Raw genomic sequence first — 18,890 nt, forward strand, 5'->3', positions numbered from 1 at the left:
AGTATAATGTCTATGCCTTTCATACTAATTTTGACTAAGCAACACGATCGTAATTAACACATAAAACAAACACGATATATTATGTAATTTATTTAGAATTTAGAATTTTTTGTCATGGTCATTGCAAGTGCAACTGTCACTTCACTTCGTTCAATTTAACGCGGCAATTTGACTGTTTAGGCAACAACAATCTTTGTCTTTGAGAAAATATAGAAAAATGTTATTCAATTCTTTATTGAAGAAATGAACTCTGCATCATCTTTAAGAATTCAGACTGCTGCTGAATGTGTTTTAAATGATATAGAAAAGCGTTTAAAAGTGGCTGCTGATAAACAACGTCAGTTGTATTTTTGGTTATGTTTTCAAAAGTAAATAATAACAAGTTTTCCAATCATTGATAACCCTAAGGTTTATGTATAGTTACAGATGAGGATCTTCTCTCTCTACATTCTGTGTTCGGAGCCGTGTTAGAGCGATCTTTAGATATACTGGAAAAGTACACAACTTTCGTCGCGTACACGACTGCAGACAAATCAAGAATTCTGATTGAAATCAAGGGTGATAATGACAGATGTTACCGTGTTTTCCCGCGGATTAACTATTGCCCTTGCCGTTCCTTCAAACACCAAGTAATAGAACGTAAAGCTCAGATACTGTGCAAGCATGTATTAGCAGCGAGAATTGCATTGATTCTTGGCAAGACAACGGAACACGAAGTTACTCAAGACCAGTATTTGATGTTATTACGTTCTATGTACAATATTGAGGATAATAATGGATGAAGGAACATCACAGTACTATTTTACAGCGTCTATGGACTCTGGAAAGACACTATGCAGTTTATTAAAAGCTATACAGTTTCAAGAGGTAACAATACTAATTTAAGGATAACTATGCATGTATATTTTGATTGGTAAATTAGTTAAAGCTCCAAAATAAGTATTTTATTAATATCATCTCACTATTTACAGAATTGGATAGCAGAATTTGCTAAAATTATCAGGCAGGCCATATGAATAAAGTAACAAACAACTCAATATTGTTTTGAGAGGAAAAAATATCTTCATTGAAATAACACATGTCTTCTACCTCATTTCAGACAGCAATCTTCTGTGCCCTACCAGAAGGTCTGAAGCTTACTGTTGAGGAAGGCAAATGTGTGCAAGCTTCTGCCTATGTACCCTCCGACAACTTCACAGAGTACCATGTCAGAGATGATGTTGATGTTATGTTTAAGGTATTTATATGTTGGTTACCTTAAATATTTGATTCAGGACATAATGTACTGATTTTATGTAACAAACAATTACCTAAATGGAAATATTTTTCTCTATTATAAAGAAGTAATCTAAAACCCTTTTTCTGTCTGTATTTTTAAGTGGACTTATTGAGTGTAAATTCTAAACTATGTATATTATAATATCTAAATATAAATATACTACAACATTCACACTGTACCTTTTAGTCACAAACGAAGCAAAGCTTGTATTATGTGTATGTACTAGACAACTGATACCAATAAAATGGAACAATGATTAAGCCAGAAGTTTATACATGTTAAATACCCAGAAGTTTATCTAGTCATAGTAGTGATTGTTTTCTTTCTTATTCAGATTAGTATAGCAGTGTTAGCGGAATGCCTGAACATATTTGGTTCAGGAGAGGAGTCTAGCCTGAAGATGTACTACAGAGGTGAAGGTTCACCATTACTTTTAGTGTATGTTGCCATCTTGTTCATATAGTATCATTTCTTAAAACGCAGTTACATTTTAATGCAGGGGTTGTAAAATGTCTCTCTTAAAAGCCCTCTTTTGCATACAATTTGGCTTTTGTACATGGTTCAGGGCAGCAACAACATGATCATAAAATTGTATTAAGACTTCCAATACCTTGAAAGAGAAATGGAGAAGCTTTGATCAGAAGTAGGATACTTCATAAAAAATCCCTGCAGGCTGCTGCTGGTATTTTCACCTAGTACCAATAATTAATCACAATCTCTGATCCGGCAACTATGTCCCCTAGACATCTTACTGATTATGTATATTTAAGTACTGCATATTATAAACACTCAATTAATGCAATACAAAACCCTTTACCTTTATTCTTTACCTGTTTCAGTTTACAGCCACAATCAATGCATAATGTGATGACCGACTGTGAGATATCAACACAAACAGCAGACTCTGTGTTGGAGCTCCGTGATGAGGACGCCGCGGAGGTCGCAAAGCTCGTGTTAAAGGCTCCAGCGTTCCTAGGCCTGCTGGCTGACCTGGAGCGGTCCTGTGACATCATAGAAATAAACCTATCGCCTGAACATCCAAATGTCAGCATTGTTACTTATGGAATGCAGGTAACAAAAAAACAATGCAATATTTCTAGAGGCAGTATTTTTTTTTCTTTAATGCGGCAAATGATACTCATCTTATGACCTCATCTAATCTGCCAAAAGTGTGACGACGAAGTAATGATTAGGCAAGCATTAACTTTTTTTTTAATTCTTGACTCTTCATCAAGTTCTAGCTTTTGCCTCACCATGGAATTACTTCATGTAGTTCATACTTTAGTATAACTTTACTGCATTCTTTCAGGATCGTTCTTGTATCGACATGCCTAAATCATCAGACATGGTTCAGAGCTTCAGTTGTGAGTCGCCAGTCACACTGAGGTACCAGCTGCATCATATACGACTTATTATGAAGGCTCTTGGAATTTCCACTAAGGTAAGTTAATAAATTATTATTGTTTTAACCTAATCTGTCTGGCACACATGACTAGTCATAGTTGGATATAAATTAACAATGAAATAAAAATACTTTGTACTGCCTAGAGATACTTAAACTAATTTAAATAAATATGAGTTTTCTCAAAAGGAATCCTGAATTATTCCAGGTAGTACTGAGATGCAGTTCAAATGGACTTCTATTACTTCAGCTTAAGCTAGAGAAGGAAGACCAAAGGCAGATGTTTTCAGAGTTCTACATAGTCCCCTTACTCGACGACTAACACGAACTTAGAATTAAGACTTATTGTTACTAAGATTCTTGTATAAATAAAAGTGAATTTGCAAAATATATGACTATATTTCGTTCTCCAAAATTACATACAACTTAAGGAATGTTTGTTATATTAACATTGGTTGAACTGTGAATACAATATGATTGTCAATAGACCCGGCTTTGCATATACAAATTAAGCCTACTTAAAACTAAGTTACATTGTTATTTGAAGATAAATTTCATTTCCGACATGTTTCCTAAATAACAACAAACATTTACATTGTATATTTTTGTTAATGACTTTATATTTTATTATGATCGTTATCAATTCCAACAACATTTAATTTTACATTTAATAATTATATCCTAGTTTATGCTAACATCTGTTTCGATTCAGTCAGTGAACGGTTGTGAACATAAGTATATAATGTTTATTCATGTTAGAATCTCAAAACTAAGACAAGAAGTTTGTATGTCTTTATCCCACCTTAGGAGGAGCAAAGGCGAAAAGCAGAAAAGTCTAGCTGTTACTACTACTAATATGATTTTTACAACTTTAACATATTTTATTACACTGATGTTACAGCAGTTACTTACAACATAAAGCCACATTTGACTATAATCCCCACAGATTGCAACAGACTGGTTCCAAGTCGCATTGAAAGACGGCTTGCAAAAAGAAAATTACGGCGACATCTATTGGCAAATACAGGGGGATCACAGACTCGAGTAAAAGATGTTCATGTTGTCAATGTTCACAACTGCCCTTCCTGAAGAATCAAACAATTTAATTGATTATGATATCATGACGATCTGTTTCCAAGTCCCGCATGTCTTATTACACAAATTGCACTTCGATTAACACCTTTATGCCTATGTTCATACAAAATTGTCTAGGTGATGCTGTTCATATAATTGGTAATATTTGAACTACGATTTTTGACAGAGTTTAGTTATGCAGATGGTGTAAAAGTCTTATCCAACGGCGGATTTTTTGAACTCTGATCACCAACGACCAGTGGCGAAGGCTCCATACAACTCGATTCCTACCGGCTTCCCTTTCGAAATATAGAAAATACTAGTGTCTATTATTTTTCATTATCATTGAAACAAATTAATAATTTACGAAGTTATAGTACTGATATAACAATAAAATTGCTTTTAAAAATAACTATAAAAAAAAATCGCCTACCACTATACACCGCGCAATAAATCCCGCTCACGCACATTTGGTCGTCGTTAGTAAGGACTAAGGTAACTCGTAAGGCGAAACAGGAATCCAGTACAAAGTTTCTATTGCACCGATCGTGACCTTGACGTCACAAAGCGTGCCAATCTTAGGAGCTAGGGAAGCCGCAATTTTTCGAGTTATAGGGACGGAGAGATACGCCAGAACGAGATAGAATGATACCGAACTTCGTTGTCCGCCGGAACGGGATAGAATGATAGTTTCTTTTCACTTTTGGTTCGCGGTCATTTATCTGTCAAACTTTATATTTTTTTCACCAGACCATTTGCATTTCATTCGATATTAGTATAATAATTTAGAATTGGTCATGTACTATTGTTGAAATTTATTTATTTGAGTAAATTAGTGTAAACTAGAGTGAAGAGAGAAATAGTTTTATGTCGTGTTATTGCAGTGTGGTGCAGTTTAGTTATATTGTTTGGTAGTCGTCTATTTCACGCAGGTATTTAGGTAAGTTGTTTTAGTTTGTAGTTTTAATAGAAGCAGTTGTTATTTAAGTAGTAATATGTTATAATAGAGTAACTTCGATATCATGGCGGCATTAGTGAACGTAGAATGCTGCCTGACAGATTATTTGTTGACTGAGGAAACATCCTTTTCAAAGTTGAGTTTTGAAAATAAAAAGCACGTAATTCATTTAGGCCGTGCTCGCCCTGACATGATTATTTTATTATAAACGACGCGATGGGTTTTTCAAACATTTTAATAGTTCTTTTTACAACTAGTATCCTTGGCTCACGGGTAATTGTAAATTAAATAAAATGTTTTGTTTTCCTTGCTTGTTATGCTCAGATTCTAACAGCTTATGGAGCCACACGGGATTTAATGATATTAATAATCTTACAAATTCATCTAAAAACATGTTCAGACCGAAAAACATATCCGTAGTTGTTTATCATTGCATGATTTCGGAAATCATAGGATAAAAACATTTTTTGCTAATACGCATGTAGTTCATAATAAGAATGCTAAAGAAAATTCATCGTACCTACAAGATATAAGATACAAGCCATAATAACTAGAATTCACGCATCACAAGCAAGGTAAGGTTTTTTTTTGGTCCGGCTTCCCTTCTAAGAAAATTCACCCTTCGCCACTGCCAACGACATATTGATAATCGACGAAATATGATTTATTGCTCTGTATCTGAGTAATTCTGGTACGGACTTGTAAATACAAATTTCAATACATTAATATTCGTACTCATAATATAATCGGCCTATCGCGATCCACTATTGAACATAGGAATATGATCAAATGTTTCTGATTCAACCTTCACCCCATTTGCGTTCACCGTGGTAGTTTACCACCGTGAACGCAATTAGCGATAGCGATAAGCACTAATATGTAACAGAAAATACTAAAACTAACCATTAACTAAGGAAAATCAAATTCAACTATTTTTTTACACTTTGAATTAAAACATTCGATGGGATACCTTTCATAAAAAGAAGAGAAAATATCGTACAACTTGTGTAATGTCAATCATGAATTATCCAATAGGACAAATGAACATCCACAATATTTATTTTCTAAAGTGTACTTTTATATAAACTGCATTGTCAACTTGCAAGATATCCTATACTGCTAAAACAAAATTCTACATGAATCCCTGAATATTTGGTTAAATTGACTAAACAAGGGGCAATTGGCAGTGAAGTATAATAGATTGGTTCTTACTATCTAATACATTAAGTACACATTGAATACGTAACATATATTTGGCTAAGCCTCGTTAAGACATCTAAATTAACTCTAGAATAAATATACTAAACCTATTGCACAGATAAATAATTGCGTAACTCAGGCCTGTATGTGTAATGATCAACATACTATCACCTCCCGACTAATGCAGGTGTCGAATGAGACAGCGCTCTACACAGCATATAGTGTTGTCTCGCTCTCACACCTGCAAGTGTTACTAAAAAGGTGATGGACAACCTCTTGGGCCACTTATGACATAGAGCCTGGAATATTTGATCAATAGCCTTATAAGCAAAAAATGTACTACCGTTTTGTTAGACTGCAAAGTTATGTTACACAAATTATACTTGCAGTCTGTTTCTAATTGTCTATTTCATGTACTTGAATGTACATAATGAATAATTATTTTTAATATGATTTTCTAGATATACTGTGGAGTAACCTCATTAGCATTCAAAACAATCAAACTCAGTAGTAAGAAACGGAGTGGATGTTTTGTCTGAAACCTATCTGTAAGTCACACATTTCGAAAATCACTAAATCACCAATAGTAACTGCACTTTATCACGCTACACCAGTAAATTGTCCAATCAGAGTTCATTTCCAACTACACACAAGTCCACTGCAATCTTTAGAATACACTCCACAACTTACTACCAACCTAACTACCATTCACTTTGTGCTCACGATGACCTTACTTAGGTACAAATGTGTTAGATAAATACACACAACAACTCACGCTTACACCAAACCGTTTCAATCTATACTGTACCTTGAATTGATCATTGTGTCTGACACTTAGATACAAATATTAATTAAATCTATAAGAATGTAATAGGTACAGTACCGATGTTTTTCCTACAGCAGAATGCCCTGTCTATCGCTCGTAGTACGGCGCTCGTACTAGTCGGGCCGGTCGGACAAGCCGGACCTGTCGCGTCGGTCGGGGTTGTCGTACCTGCCGCGTCGGTCGAGGCTGTCGTACCGGTCGTGTCGGTCGCTCCACAGCAGGTCGATCGTTACACGAACGTGTATTGGTTGTCGACGGCGCGGATGTCGTGATGCGCGCCGCTGGCCACCAGCAGGGCCTCGAGCTCGGCGCGACGCATGCGGACGTCGCTGCCGTGGGTCACATCCAACTGTACAAACACGAACCAATCAGTTTTGAGATAATAATATGCCATTTTATTTGAAAACTGTCTTGAAGTTTTTATTGAAATCTATTGATTCTTTATTTGGAAGTTTTTCATTTTACTATAAGATTGCTAATATTTTTATGTGTGGAAACCTATATTATATTTTTAAACCAATGCATAATTAAAGTCTCAGCGAAAGATTAGTTTATAAGCACTACACGTTTACTATGCTTGTAATTATAATTTAACATCAACAGCTACATGGTTAACAGATACAAGCCATATAAAAGCATAAATAATGTAATAAAAACTTACCAATAATGAGAATGCTTGCAACACAACACACAGACAAAAAAAAACGAAGAAAAAACACAGCAAATAAAAAACAAAGCCATTCCATAGAATAAAGTTTAATAATAAAAATTTACAACCAAGAAATTAAAATTAAAGCTCGGAAGAACATGACTTTGTACAAATTATAAACAAAATATATTCTAATTTCAATTGTTAGTACATTATATTAACAGTCCATTTTATCAAACTTGAGTTGTGATGATAAATATATTCTACAACAAATTAAGGAATAATCGGGCCCTAGCTATTTGTTCTTTTTTATAATCTCATATTACTAATGAACAATTGGAACAAACGTATTAGTGTGGAAAATGTTGGGGAAATAGGAAGCTCAGTTTTCCTGAACGAACTACACATATTATGTAATATTTCTTTATAATATTAGGAACATATGATAATTAATTACATTTCTATTTTAACTGATTCATGTTAGAATGTGTTTAACAAACCGTAATCGACTTTGCAATACCGATCCTGAGCAATTCAAATCATTCAATCATTCTAAAAAACCTAGTCAATTCTGATATTACATCTCTGGCCTTACATAAATAAAATGCCATCAGCTGATAACAAATTCATTAAGGAGTTTACAATATTTTTTCGGAATAGTTAGACCATTGCTGTCTATTTTTATGCATAGAAATTCAACAGTAGCTAAATATGATCGGCTTTCGTCAAAACACGATTCATACGAAATTCAACACATTTAAAACACTATATTTGATCGAGTATCTTAATGACCTATCTTTAATATTAATCCATTAAACTGGATTTAAAGTAACTTAAGAGAATAAAAAAATATTGTTCCTTTACTAGAACCAAACTATTCCTTTTTGGCCCCGACTAGTTCAGGACTTACTACCATTAGTTACCTACAACTGGCATGTGTTAGCTCATAACAAAGTCATATGAAAATGCACACGAACTTTATACTATACATTACGAACTAATTTTAAATGCGATTATTCAATAGAAACTTATGATTCCTTTTCGCCTATCTTCATGTATAGGCACTTAAGTATACACCTATAATAATATTAAACGTGACCAATAAATAAATTTACATTTATTGTCAACAATAAATAAAATGCACGAACAGGAATCAGTGTTGCTACATGTTATACTAAATAATTATATTGTTCGTAAATAATGTATAATAAACCTTCTCTTATGGTTTAATATATTACATAGAGTTACTCGTTAAAGCTGTGAGACGTAGCCATCTTAAATTAAAGCATGGTCACCATACTAATTGGCAAAGATCGGCGAACTGATTGTTGCGTATTGAATAGATCACTATTGAATATCGTGCTCTATGCGTACATGTGAGTCACTTACTGGCCCACGTTTAATTGGGACATCTGTTTAACGTAAGACTTACATCTAACTTTTAAAGTATTATTTAATTAGTTACCTTTTTATTTCTTGTAGAAAATTGGCACATCAATCGAGACTACTTCCTCCACGTCTAAATTTAGACAACATTGCGACATAAATAGAACATTAATGGTCGGCCCATCCAATTTATATGTCGTGGGCCGTAAATGAGCATGAGAACAAACAATGCTGAGCAAATAAAACTACAAGCTACATACTAACAACATCAATAGCAACAAAATATAAACGCTACTTAAAGGCGAAACACTATAACACAATATTTATGCATAAATATAATTCCATGCTTCGTAAATAGCATGTGAGATATACCTAGGTTTTAGGTAATTATGATACAAAAGCTTACCGAGAGGGAAGCAGTAAGGGGATGGCGCGATAAGCCTCAATAGTTACTTAAATTAAATAATCCAACGACCAGATCGACTTTTTTCATTGGCAAGCCTTTTCAATATATTTTTGCAGTTGCAACACTGCAATAATGATCTGACTTTTTGAAACTGAGATTCAGTTGCGTCTAATCTCAGTTGTAAGTAAAAAAGCTTTTAAAACAATTCAATGCATACTAAATGTATTTGCATGAATAAGTATTTATTAAGTATTCGACAAAGTCAAATAAGTATATTGCCAAGAATAATTACATTATAAAATTGGCTTTATTACGAACCTTATTGTTCTTTGTATTATTTAAAGCTCGTAGAGAAAGGCGTTCGGTGGGACACTATGCCTCATTTGTAAGAATTTGAAGTTATATGCGTTTGCGCATGTCATTGTATGCTTGTTTGTGATTATCTTCGATACTTAATTGAAGATGAACAGGTATTGCGATGATTCTCGATTGTTTGTCAATAATTTTCCTCTCGGTATTCAGAGGTTTGACATTCTAAGATCGGTGTTTGTTACACGTAAGAATTCGTCACCGGTTTTAAATTATTTTATAGGGTGATTGGAGTTCGTATTATATTTTGAAACTATATATATATATATATATATATATATATAGCGAATTTAGAATCAGATAAAATAATCAACAGTTTTAAAATTATATCTGAATGAAAAAAGTTGATAGAAAACAGTAAGCGAAATCTAAAAGGGCTATTAGACTTTTCCGTAACATTCTCAATTTTCAAAGGGCTATAGAAAGCAGTGGATGCTTAGTCTGAAAATCGCAACATTACGTAAGAAATCCATTATTTCGTTAAAATATTTTTGAGTAATGTGTGTTTTCTTAGGAGAAAAAGAGGTAGTCAGATTAGTTGATCAAGAATTTTGACTCACGTGCTACAAATCACAGATTAAACCATTACGACCTTCATTGATCAGTCCCAAACAATCGAGAATCATAATATTAAGAGACCATTTGTGCGAGGCTCACTTGTTGTCTGTTCTGGTCCTGGCAGACGACGTACTCGGTGAGCGTGACGTCGGCGGCGCCGCCGGACTCCAGCGGGATGGGGTTGGCGCGGAAGTGCTCCAGCATGTCGTGCACGTTCGGGAACCAGAGGTGTTGCACGCGGCACTGCCCCGACTCGCTCAGGGTCATGCGGAGGTGCTTGGCGCGGCCCTGGACAGGGGAAAGTGGGATTTTAGTCACATATAAACCTTTTTTGCTTTTTGTTATAGTTTTTTTGTAGTTGTTATTAAAAAGTTAGCCTGAGAGGAGTTATTATCTGCTCATCCAAGCAATGACAGCAAAAGTAGTTTATTGACCTTAAGTACCAAGTTGAAAATAAATGAGTTTGATCTATGTATTGGCTATTTTTTTTTCAAGAAATATTGTTTCTCAGCTACTAGACTACCTTATTGCTGTTTCAAATTGACAATCTCAACTTAAAGTAAATTCAATTTCAGCATATCAACAGAAATAAAACATCCAACAGCTCAAACTAAAATGATCCTTACTTGAAAGTTAAATGTGAGCACATATTCCCCGCGCCTGGTCTCGCTCTGTCGCACGAGATAGCAGCCGTGTCCCGCGGCGCCGCCCGCCAGCACGCAGGCCGCCGCCGCCGAGCGCGCCAGCGTCCCGTGGAACCACGGCCACTCCGCCAGCGAGACCCGCGACGATGACTCGCAGGCTTCTTCTGCTATTGAACCTAAGGGACGATTGATGTTAGAAAAACTTTTGGACAGCTACATAATACTGGGCATAAATTACATTCGAATTATAAATACGCTAAGAAACTAATGATTGGATGAACAGGAATAGTAGAAAGGTGTACTTGATAAAGGCGAGTCTAGACTAGTCTAACTGAATGTTGCAGACTTTGATAACATTATCTGCATCTGTTTTTTGTATATGCTTTGCTGGCTTTGACTGGCTCTTTAGACTGTATTTTATATATTTATAAGCCATTTGTATCCCATTGCAGAGCAAAGGCCTTCCTCCCTCCTTCCAATTATCTCAGTCTATGGCTAAGAGTAGCCAGATCTACGAAAAGGAATCGTGCTCGTCACGCTATCTCCTCCTCGGCTTGCTGCGAGGTTTCACTAACGTCTTAACAGCATTGATTAAGTATGTACGTAATATTCACCTAATTCAGCTTCCTCCGGTGTATCAGTAGCTAGGTCGACATTACTAGAGCTGGTTGGTAGGTCTCGCCGCGGCGGCAGGTCGGGCGGCGCCGGCTCGGGCAGCCCCGGCAGCGCGTCGGGCGGCGGCTGCGTCGTGGGCGGAGACCGCATGCAGTACTTGATGGTCGCTAACCAGGACTTCATGTCATCCACGTCAGCTGCTTCTATTACGTATTCCATGTTGTTGTCAGCCTATAATGTTAATTCATTTATTTAATAACAGATAAAATGTCTGGGGTATTCTCTTTGGTCAACCAAGGGTAATGGGGTAAATGAGGTAGATAAAAGCCACAAGAAATTCAATAGGAGGGCAAAATAACAACTTTGAAGGCCTGTACAGCTAATGTAGCAAGCTGAAGATATGGTGGCACAACAATATCTCTTTTGAGGTATTAGCTGGATGTGACTCAAGATAAACAGTCTAGAGTAAAATAGGGAAGACTTTTGCCTGGGGACTTTGCATTCGGGCACAAAATAGGTTTAATAATACTTTACTAAGAAAGCAGTTTACTGAATAATTGTATCAATAGTAAGTACAATTGTCATATAAACTCATGATATTCAGAGTAGTCATACATATGTCCATTAACATATATTATATGTTTATACACTGGAAATTTTGGCTTGCCTTACAAAGTCCTCATCAGCTGACCAAATTTTGTGTATACACAGGAGCACTATTTTCATGTAGTTTTAGCACAAATGGTCAAATACAAGGTAAATTCAAATTTTTTAGCACTATTCAGTGTTCTGGTTTTCCTTACATTGCAGGAAATTAAGTAATGCATTCATTATGTATTAAATATGGTGTAGTATCATAATTTCCTACGGTTGGTAAGATTTTGTTATTGATAATCATAAAAGGAAATCACTGAAATGAACTTTATATTCGGTTTGATTTTTAACATCCCGTTTAAACAAAATATAATAAAATATGTAATGTTTCTAGTAAGAATTGGACTCCTTTCCTATAAAGTATTGAAAAATTAATTAAAAGTTAGAGTTTTTAAGGAATGTGGCCATGTGCCTAAAGCAACAAGTTGCTAGCTCCACTCATAATTAATTAAAAAATTTAGAAAACAAATTAAATACAATATTGTATGTTTTTACCTTCAATACAAAAGTATTTTCATGGTCTGGCATCTCTAGCTCCGTAGTTTCCCGAGCCTCGGATATGAGGAAACAGAATACTCCACTGCGGGGCTTCTGGGCTTTAGGTGGAGAGTAGAACTCCAGCATGTACCCTCCCACGGTCTTCACTAAAGCCAGTCTGCACTTCTCCCATTTCTGAGGGCCTCCGGGCTGTTCCAAGCTCTCAGGAGTTAAATTATTTACCAAACCTTCTTTCCTACATTCTACAACTATCTTAGCTAATTTAGTCTTGTTGTGTTTGTTCAGATGTGATGACAATTCCACCTCGTCCGAGTGTTGCTTGTGGAATAACCCCTTGCCGCGTCTCAGACCCTTAAAAGATAACCTTCGGAAAAACGGCTTGTGCTGCGTTTTCGGCGAGTCTGTGTCTTCTGAGTAGTCGCTCTCGTCATGACCCGTGTGCGTGCCGTTGGGGAGTTTGTGTAGCGCTTTTAGTTTTCCGATTTCATACTCGAATTGTTCCGAGAAACATTCAACGAATTTCTTCAGCAGGTCCTTGTGTGTGGGCTGTTGCCGGACTGTGGGGTCGTTGGTACCGGTCTGTACGTACTGCAGGCAAGCCTTGGCGAAGTCCTGAGCGGCGGCTTTAGCCTGACGCTCGCAGAACTCGACCCATCCGTCGGGATCGCCGTCGGACGGGCCCGCCATGGCAAGCAATTTCTTTAGCAGCTCCACTTGGAAGGCGGATAATCCATACACAAAACTAAACACAGATAATAAGCGATAGTAATTTCCTATTACACGGCTTACTATCGAGTTTCATGCCAATTTTGTAATCAAAATAAAATTCACGATGCTATCACAAGTTTTCTCGCGAAAACAAGTTTTGTTGCCAAATGAAAAAAACATAGATCTGTTCTTAATTACAAATTGGGCAATCCGATTTTATTTTGATTTTGTAAAATAAATAGCTCAGTGTTATTTAATATTTAATTTAATAACTTTTAGTATATTATTGAAATAAAATAAAATGTAATCAACTCCCGCTAAAAGGGAAAAAATACTACAATCATAACTAGATGGCGGTAGTTGTACTAGTGGTAGAAATATTGATCGCAGAGAATCGCAAAATACACTAGATGGCATTGTTGAGCATTTTATTCTGCAGTCTGTAGATGGCGTTAAAGTACAAATTTGGTTTGAATAAATCGTGGCGTAAACTTCACAAACCAACATTGATCAAAGAAGGATCAAAGGCATGGTGAAACTAAGGCAAGAAGTTATTAGATAGATTTAATCAAAATTGTTTTGTTGAGTTTTGAAACTATTGACATAGAGGGCACAGTATATTTAAATTAATTGACGACATTATGTGGTTAGAATGCATGCGATTATGCGATTTTTCAGTTTAACTGAGCCGGAAGGTTTGTCGACCTCCCTACTTACTTGAAATCTTTATTTTCAATTATAGGAAGATTAACTTTCACTAGGTACTTACGTAAAAAATGTGCCTAATCATGGCTAGCCCCTTAGGAATCGCTCTCCGTGACTTTACTCTATAGCTAATTTAGAAGGGAGTCAAAATTTGTTTGGGGTCTACTTAAAAGATATCTTTGAATTAAAAATCATTTCTTCCCGGGCAGCCTGGAGACAGCCTTGCGGAAGATGAATCCTTAATTGGTTTTATGCGTAATGATTACGAATAGGAATAATTTAAGATTTAATCCAATTGCCATTCATTCAACGGCCATAGTAAAATGGCAGAATCGGAGCCCAGATCAAATCTTCGCATTACACGTTTTCGTCTTCAAACTACATGCTCTTGACGGGCATCATTTGAAAAAAATATTTTTCTGTGATGTCTATATCACTTACCTTCCTAACTGTGAAAATTTTCGTCGTCTTTATCTTTTTGGTAGATAGATACCTATTATTCTATGAAATGAGCTCATTAGTGCTCAGAACTGCCGTTGTCCGAAAAACATACCTATGTCCAAAAAAATATTTTGTGCAACCAAAGTCTTACCAAGGAGGTTGGTACTTCGGTACGGGTTAGGTGCCCTCAGAAATTAATAAAAATACTCGGCTGTCCAGAAATACCCAAGGACCACTTACATGCGTCATCGCTATCAGATCTTTTCACATAAACTCCGTCTAGCGTCGATCGTAAAGTGCGCGCGCTCGTCTCTGTCAAATTTCCAATAATCTTATTTTGGCGCGCATCAGGCACTCCGATGACGGATATATGGGAGCCATCTTGCGAACGAGGCGCATGCGCGCGGCCGTTCACCTGAACCGCGACGATAGTTTTACGACATCCCTCTATATTTTGCGATGATAAAAATAATAGTAACACCTTGACCACGGACTGAATATCGGTCAAATTGTTACGTTTTTGTGTAATACAAATACAAAAATATCGATATTGTGTCGGCGAAGTTTATCATGCAGTTCTGCAGCGGAGTGATGTGTTATGATTTCGAATGTATTATTTATTTCGATAACTTTTTTTTGTTTCAATAAAACTTGAAACGGATCTTGCACATTTTATTTACACGTCATACCTTTATGTTTTTAAACCATGTACATTTTAATTCAGGTAGGATACAATAATACAAGCATTTTCTTGTTTGGAGACACTTGATTAGAACAAGTTTTACCGACAACAGAAGCTCTAAATTCGACGGGTTTGGTTTGGCAAACAATACCTAAAAGTTAATCATGTTTATACAATCACCAATATTGCAGTTGTAGGTAAATGCCAGGACCTCAAATTAATGATGTATGTTCTTCTAGGAGAAAAAACAGTTTAACAAAATAGATACCATAGTTGATAAATAACTTCTAAGATCTTGCTTTGTAGGGAGGAACTCCGTTAAAGTAACTTACTGAATTAGCGCAACAAATTACAAAAGACTTGGTAAGTAACTACATACATACGTTCGTAAGGTAAATAAAAAATACCCTTAGGTATAGAAAGGTAAGGTATTACGTAGTCTACGGTTCCTGTATTCAGGGTGCCTACTTAATTGTAGCAAGTCCGACCAAAACCGCACCGATCTCGACTCAAGCTTCCATGATGCGGGTAGGTAATAGGAACAAGTGGCGGAGCATCATCTGTGCAAAAGTGAAGCAAAGCGGAGGGTCCTGGCATTCTGGGAGAATAATACCTACTGTGCTTACCATAAGAGATCGTCAACTAGAATAGTAAGCTCTGGAGGATAAACATAAATCGATAATCCGATATCGAAAAATGGAGATAATCCATTAATTAACTGTTCGAACTGTTTCTTTACATAAAACTTGATTTTAAAAATGATATTTCACTTCTCTTTCCCTGACTCCAAATATTTCCGATAGTCAAACTCCAAGAAGATTCTTTCGAAAGTGTTTTCTTTTGAGGAGTATTTTTGTAAGCGGTATTAGGTGCGACGCACCGCCGCGTTACGAACTCTTCCAGTAAACACACGCTACTGTTCCTTGTTTACAGATAAAGTTTTGTTACGATAGGGTCTCCATGATTGAGTTTTTTAATCTATACTCTATACTAATATTACTAATATATAAAGCTGAAGAGTTTGTTTGTTTGAACGCGCTAATCTCAGGAACTACTGGTCCAAATTGAAAAATTCTTTTTGTGTTGAATAGACCATTCATCGAGGAAGGCTTTAGGCTATAAACCATCACGTTGCGACTAATAGGAGCGAAGATAGGTACGATGGAAAATATGAAAAACAGGGCAGGTATAAATCATAACTTATATCTTCTACCCACGGGAACGAAGTCGCGGGCAACAGCTAGTAATCTATATAATTTAATGTCTAGATGTGGTTGGCATACTATACTAATAAAGGCAGTGTTTAGGTGTAAGTTTGAATGCACCTATCACTGATCACATGAGGATGCTTATCGACAGTTTTGCTTGTATATTTATTTGTGACTTCACGGATAGCCGAGTGTGATTTACTAATAATTGTCCTGAGTCTGGGTGCCTTTGGGCATGTGACTTGAACTGTTGTGCAACAAACAACAGCAACACAAGGACTGAATTACTTAGTGTTAGTAATTCCTTACTTACTTAGAAAGTTAGATGAAGTAGGTACATGTATATGGTACAAGCTGCCCGTAGGCCCATGACGTGGCCTAGGGTGTCTCGTGTACCCTTGATGCATTCATGGCATTCTGGTTTTCCGATGATGAGTTGCTTTACCATTTTTGGGAAGTGGTAATCACTACCGTCTGAGCAGTTCACTGAGAAGTCCTACAGTCGTAGTTAATTGAATGAGTTACTGATCTGGGAATTACAGGACAAAAGTACCTACTTATCTGTAGGAAGATTTTCAGTCACAATTTTTTAAACTAAGTAGTTATTATTAGTCATAAAATCGTACCATTTACACCTAAGATTCCTAACAAAACTGTCCGTACTTTCCAAAAGGGCACGGAGTACCCACCGTTTTTCTGGCGATGCATCCGGCGCAGGAGTGCCTGCTGACAGACAAATGCTTGCAGGAAGACGCGTCGTTAACGCTGTCGTCGCCCGCGCATATAAACTTAAATAAATCCAGTGCTACTAACTCGTCCACCATTTTTATACTGCATACACGTACTTTATTTTATTTAAGATGTTTTTGGTATGTTTGGTTGTTTAACTGTTGCAATGGCGTGTTTTTTATGAAATAAATGAATGTATTTTTAAATATTAATTTTTATAATTCGAACAATGGTATTTTATTTTATTCTAATAGATTTTGACATCCGATATGTTGCGAATAGCTTGTAAGTAACATGAAAGTACAAACAATAGCAACAATCGTAGATTTCCACGATAACTCAATAATAAAAATGTTAATAGCATTAAGTAGTCTTTTTAAGCACCAGAATGAATAAACTGAAATATTTTTTGACGGACAAAATGACATTCTAACATTCCTATTACCTACATGCCTAATCTAGTCGCTTTGACACAAACTCTCCAAGAATAAACGCCGAAACGGCCTCGATAAACAGCTTCGCACGTAAGTTCAATGACTAGCCTCTTAGTACATCTTGACAAATGGCTCGTTGCTACACCGCACATTAATTCTTTGCATTCAATACCTAAATAGACTAGCAAATTAAACAACCTATTAACTGGTGATTTGTTTTATTTTTTAACCAAACTCCTTGGTGGCACGTGTGGGACGATCTTCGTGCGCGCCGAAACTCCACCTATAATAACACCGTCGCACTTCCACTACACGCCAAGCCGCACGATAGAACGAGAAAGCTGTATGTAAGTCACGCCTACTACAGTTTAAAAAAGCTTTTCTCCTGGCTGGAAATATTAAGAGAATATTTCAGACGTTACAGATAATAGAATAAAATATTATGAATTATTATGTTGTTATGTTTCGTTCTGATATCAGTCGGCAGGATGGTTTCGAATAAAAAATAATGTGATAATAAAAATAAATTAAATCTGTAAAATATTTTTATAATATTCGACAGTTACACGGTTCTTTTTTCAAATGAGTGATGTTCTGGTAACATAAACTGCTTTTATTAAATTGTAAGTCAATATTTCTTTTTATGATTGAAATATTTTTGTATTTTCAGTTTTTGATGAAATATTTTATGTTGTGAACGAGAAAACCTGTGTCGATTCTAATAAAATTTGAAATACGTTTTTACTCATATTTAAAAATAATAAGCGGTGTAGGACAAAATATATTACAAGTTTATTTAGCGCAGTTATCGCCCCAATAAATATAACATTTCTATGAAATTTATTTTGAAAAATATGTTATAACCCCTCTCAATATTAGAGCAAATATTATTTTAAATTCTAATTTCAAGGAGGCACCACCATACGATACCTATAACGTTTAGTTTTGGTTGTTTTCTAATCTATGGATTCTAAAGAGTTTCTATGAACTGAAAATTGATTTTCAATTGTTTATTGCGTAACTGTCAAAGCTTTCGAACTACCTGGATGTGACGTTGTTTGGAGAAACAATTGTGCAGTTTGTACTTTCCGCAGGTAAATATTTTTCAGGAATGTTATTATTGATGTAAAGTAGTAAATGTAACTAGAAAGGACTAAAAATAGAAATTTAGTACTTAATTGTATTTGATCGTTTATTATCACCTAGTATACGGAAGTACGCGTAAAATTAAAATATGTATCTACCATAATATTTAAAGCTATTTGAACCGTTTTGAGAATTTACCGATAGCAATCCGTATAATATTAGTAATGGCCCAGAATTACTAATATACTTAACACTAGCATACTTAACTTTAAATAATTTAAGTGTTAAGGCCAAAAAATTTTATTTGGTAATTATGATATTTCCAAAAAAAGACTGTGTGGATTTTGCCAGTTTACCGTCTGGTTAAAGCGAGTTGTTG

General features: G+C 35.7%; 2 protein-coding genes across 2 annotated transcripts; one reads left to right on the forward strand and one right to left on the reverse strand.

The window, feature by feature from the left end:
* The first annotated feature begins 678 nt into the window (after positions 1 to 678).
* LOC113502804 (cell cycle checkpoint protein RAD1) lies at positions 679 to 3,069 on the forward strand. Its single transcript, XM_026884502.1, has 6 exons — positions 679 to 867; positions 1,100 to 1,237; positions 1,614 to 1,717; positions 2,119 to 2,350; positions 2,589 to 2,720; positions 2,890 to 3,069. The coding sequence occupies exons 1-6, from the start codon at positions 775 to 777 to the stop codon at positions 3,001 to 3,003; spliced, it is 813 nt and encodes a 270-aa protein (XP_026740303.1). The 5' UTR covers positions 679 to 774; the 3' UTR covers positions 3,004 to 3,069.
* Positions 3,070 to 5,722: 2,653 nt separating this feature from the next.
* LOC113502802 (SH2B adapter protein 1) lies at positions 5,723 to 13,399 on the reverse strand. Its single transcript, XM_026884500.1, has 5 exons — positions 12,516 to 13,399; positions 11,366 to 11,597; positions 10,734 to 10,927; positions 10,207 to 10,395; positions 5,723 to 7,088 (listed from the first exon to the last, which is right to left on the reverse strand). The coding sequence occupies exons 1-5, from the start codon at positions 13,203 to 13,205 to the stop codon at positions 6,969 to 6,971; spliced, it is 1,425 nt and encodes a 474-aa protein (XP_026740301.1). The 5' UTR covers positions 13,206 to 13,399; the 3' UTR covers positions 5,723 to 6,968.
* Positions 13,400 to 18,890: the final 5,491 nt, after the last annotated feature.

The sequence above is a fragment of the Trichoplusia ni genome, chromosome 18, assembly GCF_003590095.1.
Source record: "Trichoplusia ni isolate ovarian cell line Hi5 chromosome 18, tn1, whole genome shotgun sequence".
Classification (NCBI taxonomy): domain Eukaryota; kingdom Metazoa; phylum Arthropoda; class Insecta; order Lepidoptera; family Noctuidae; genus Trichoplusia; species Trichoplusia ni.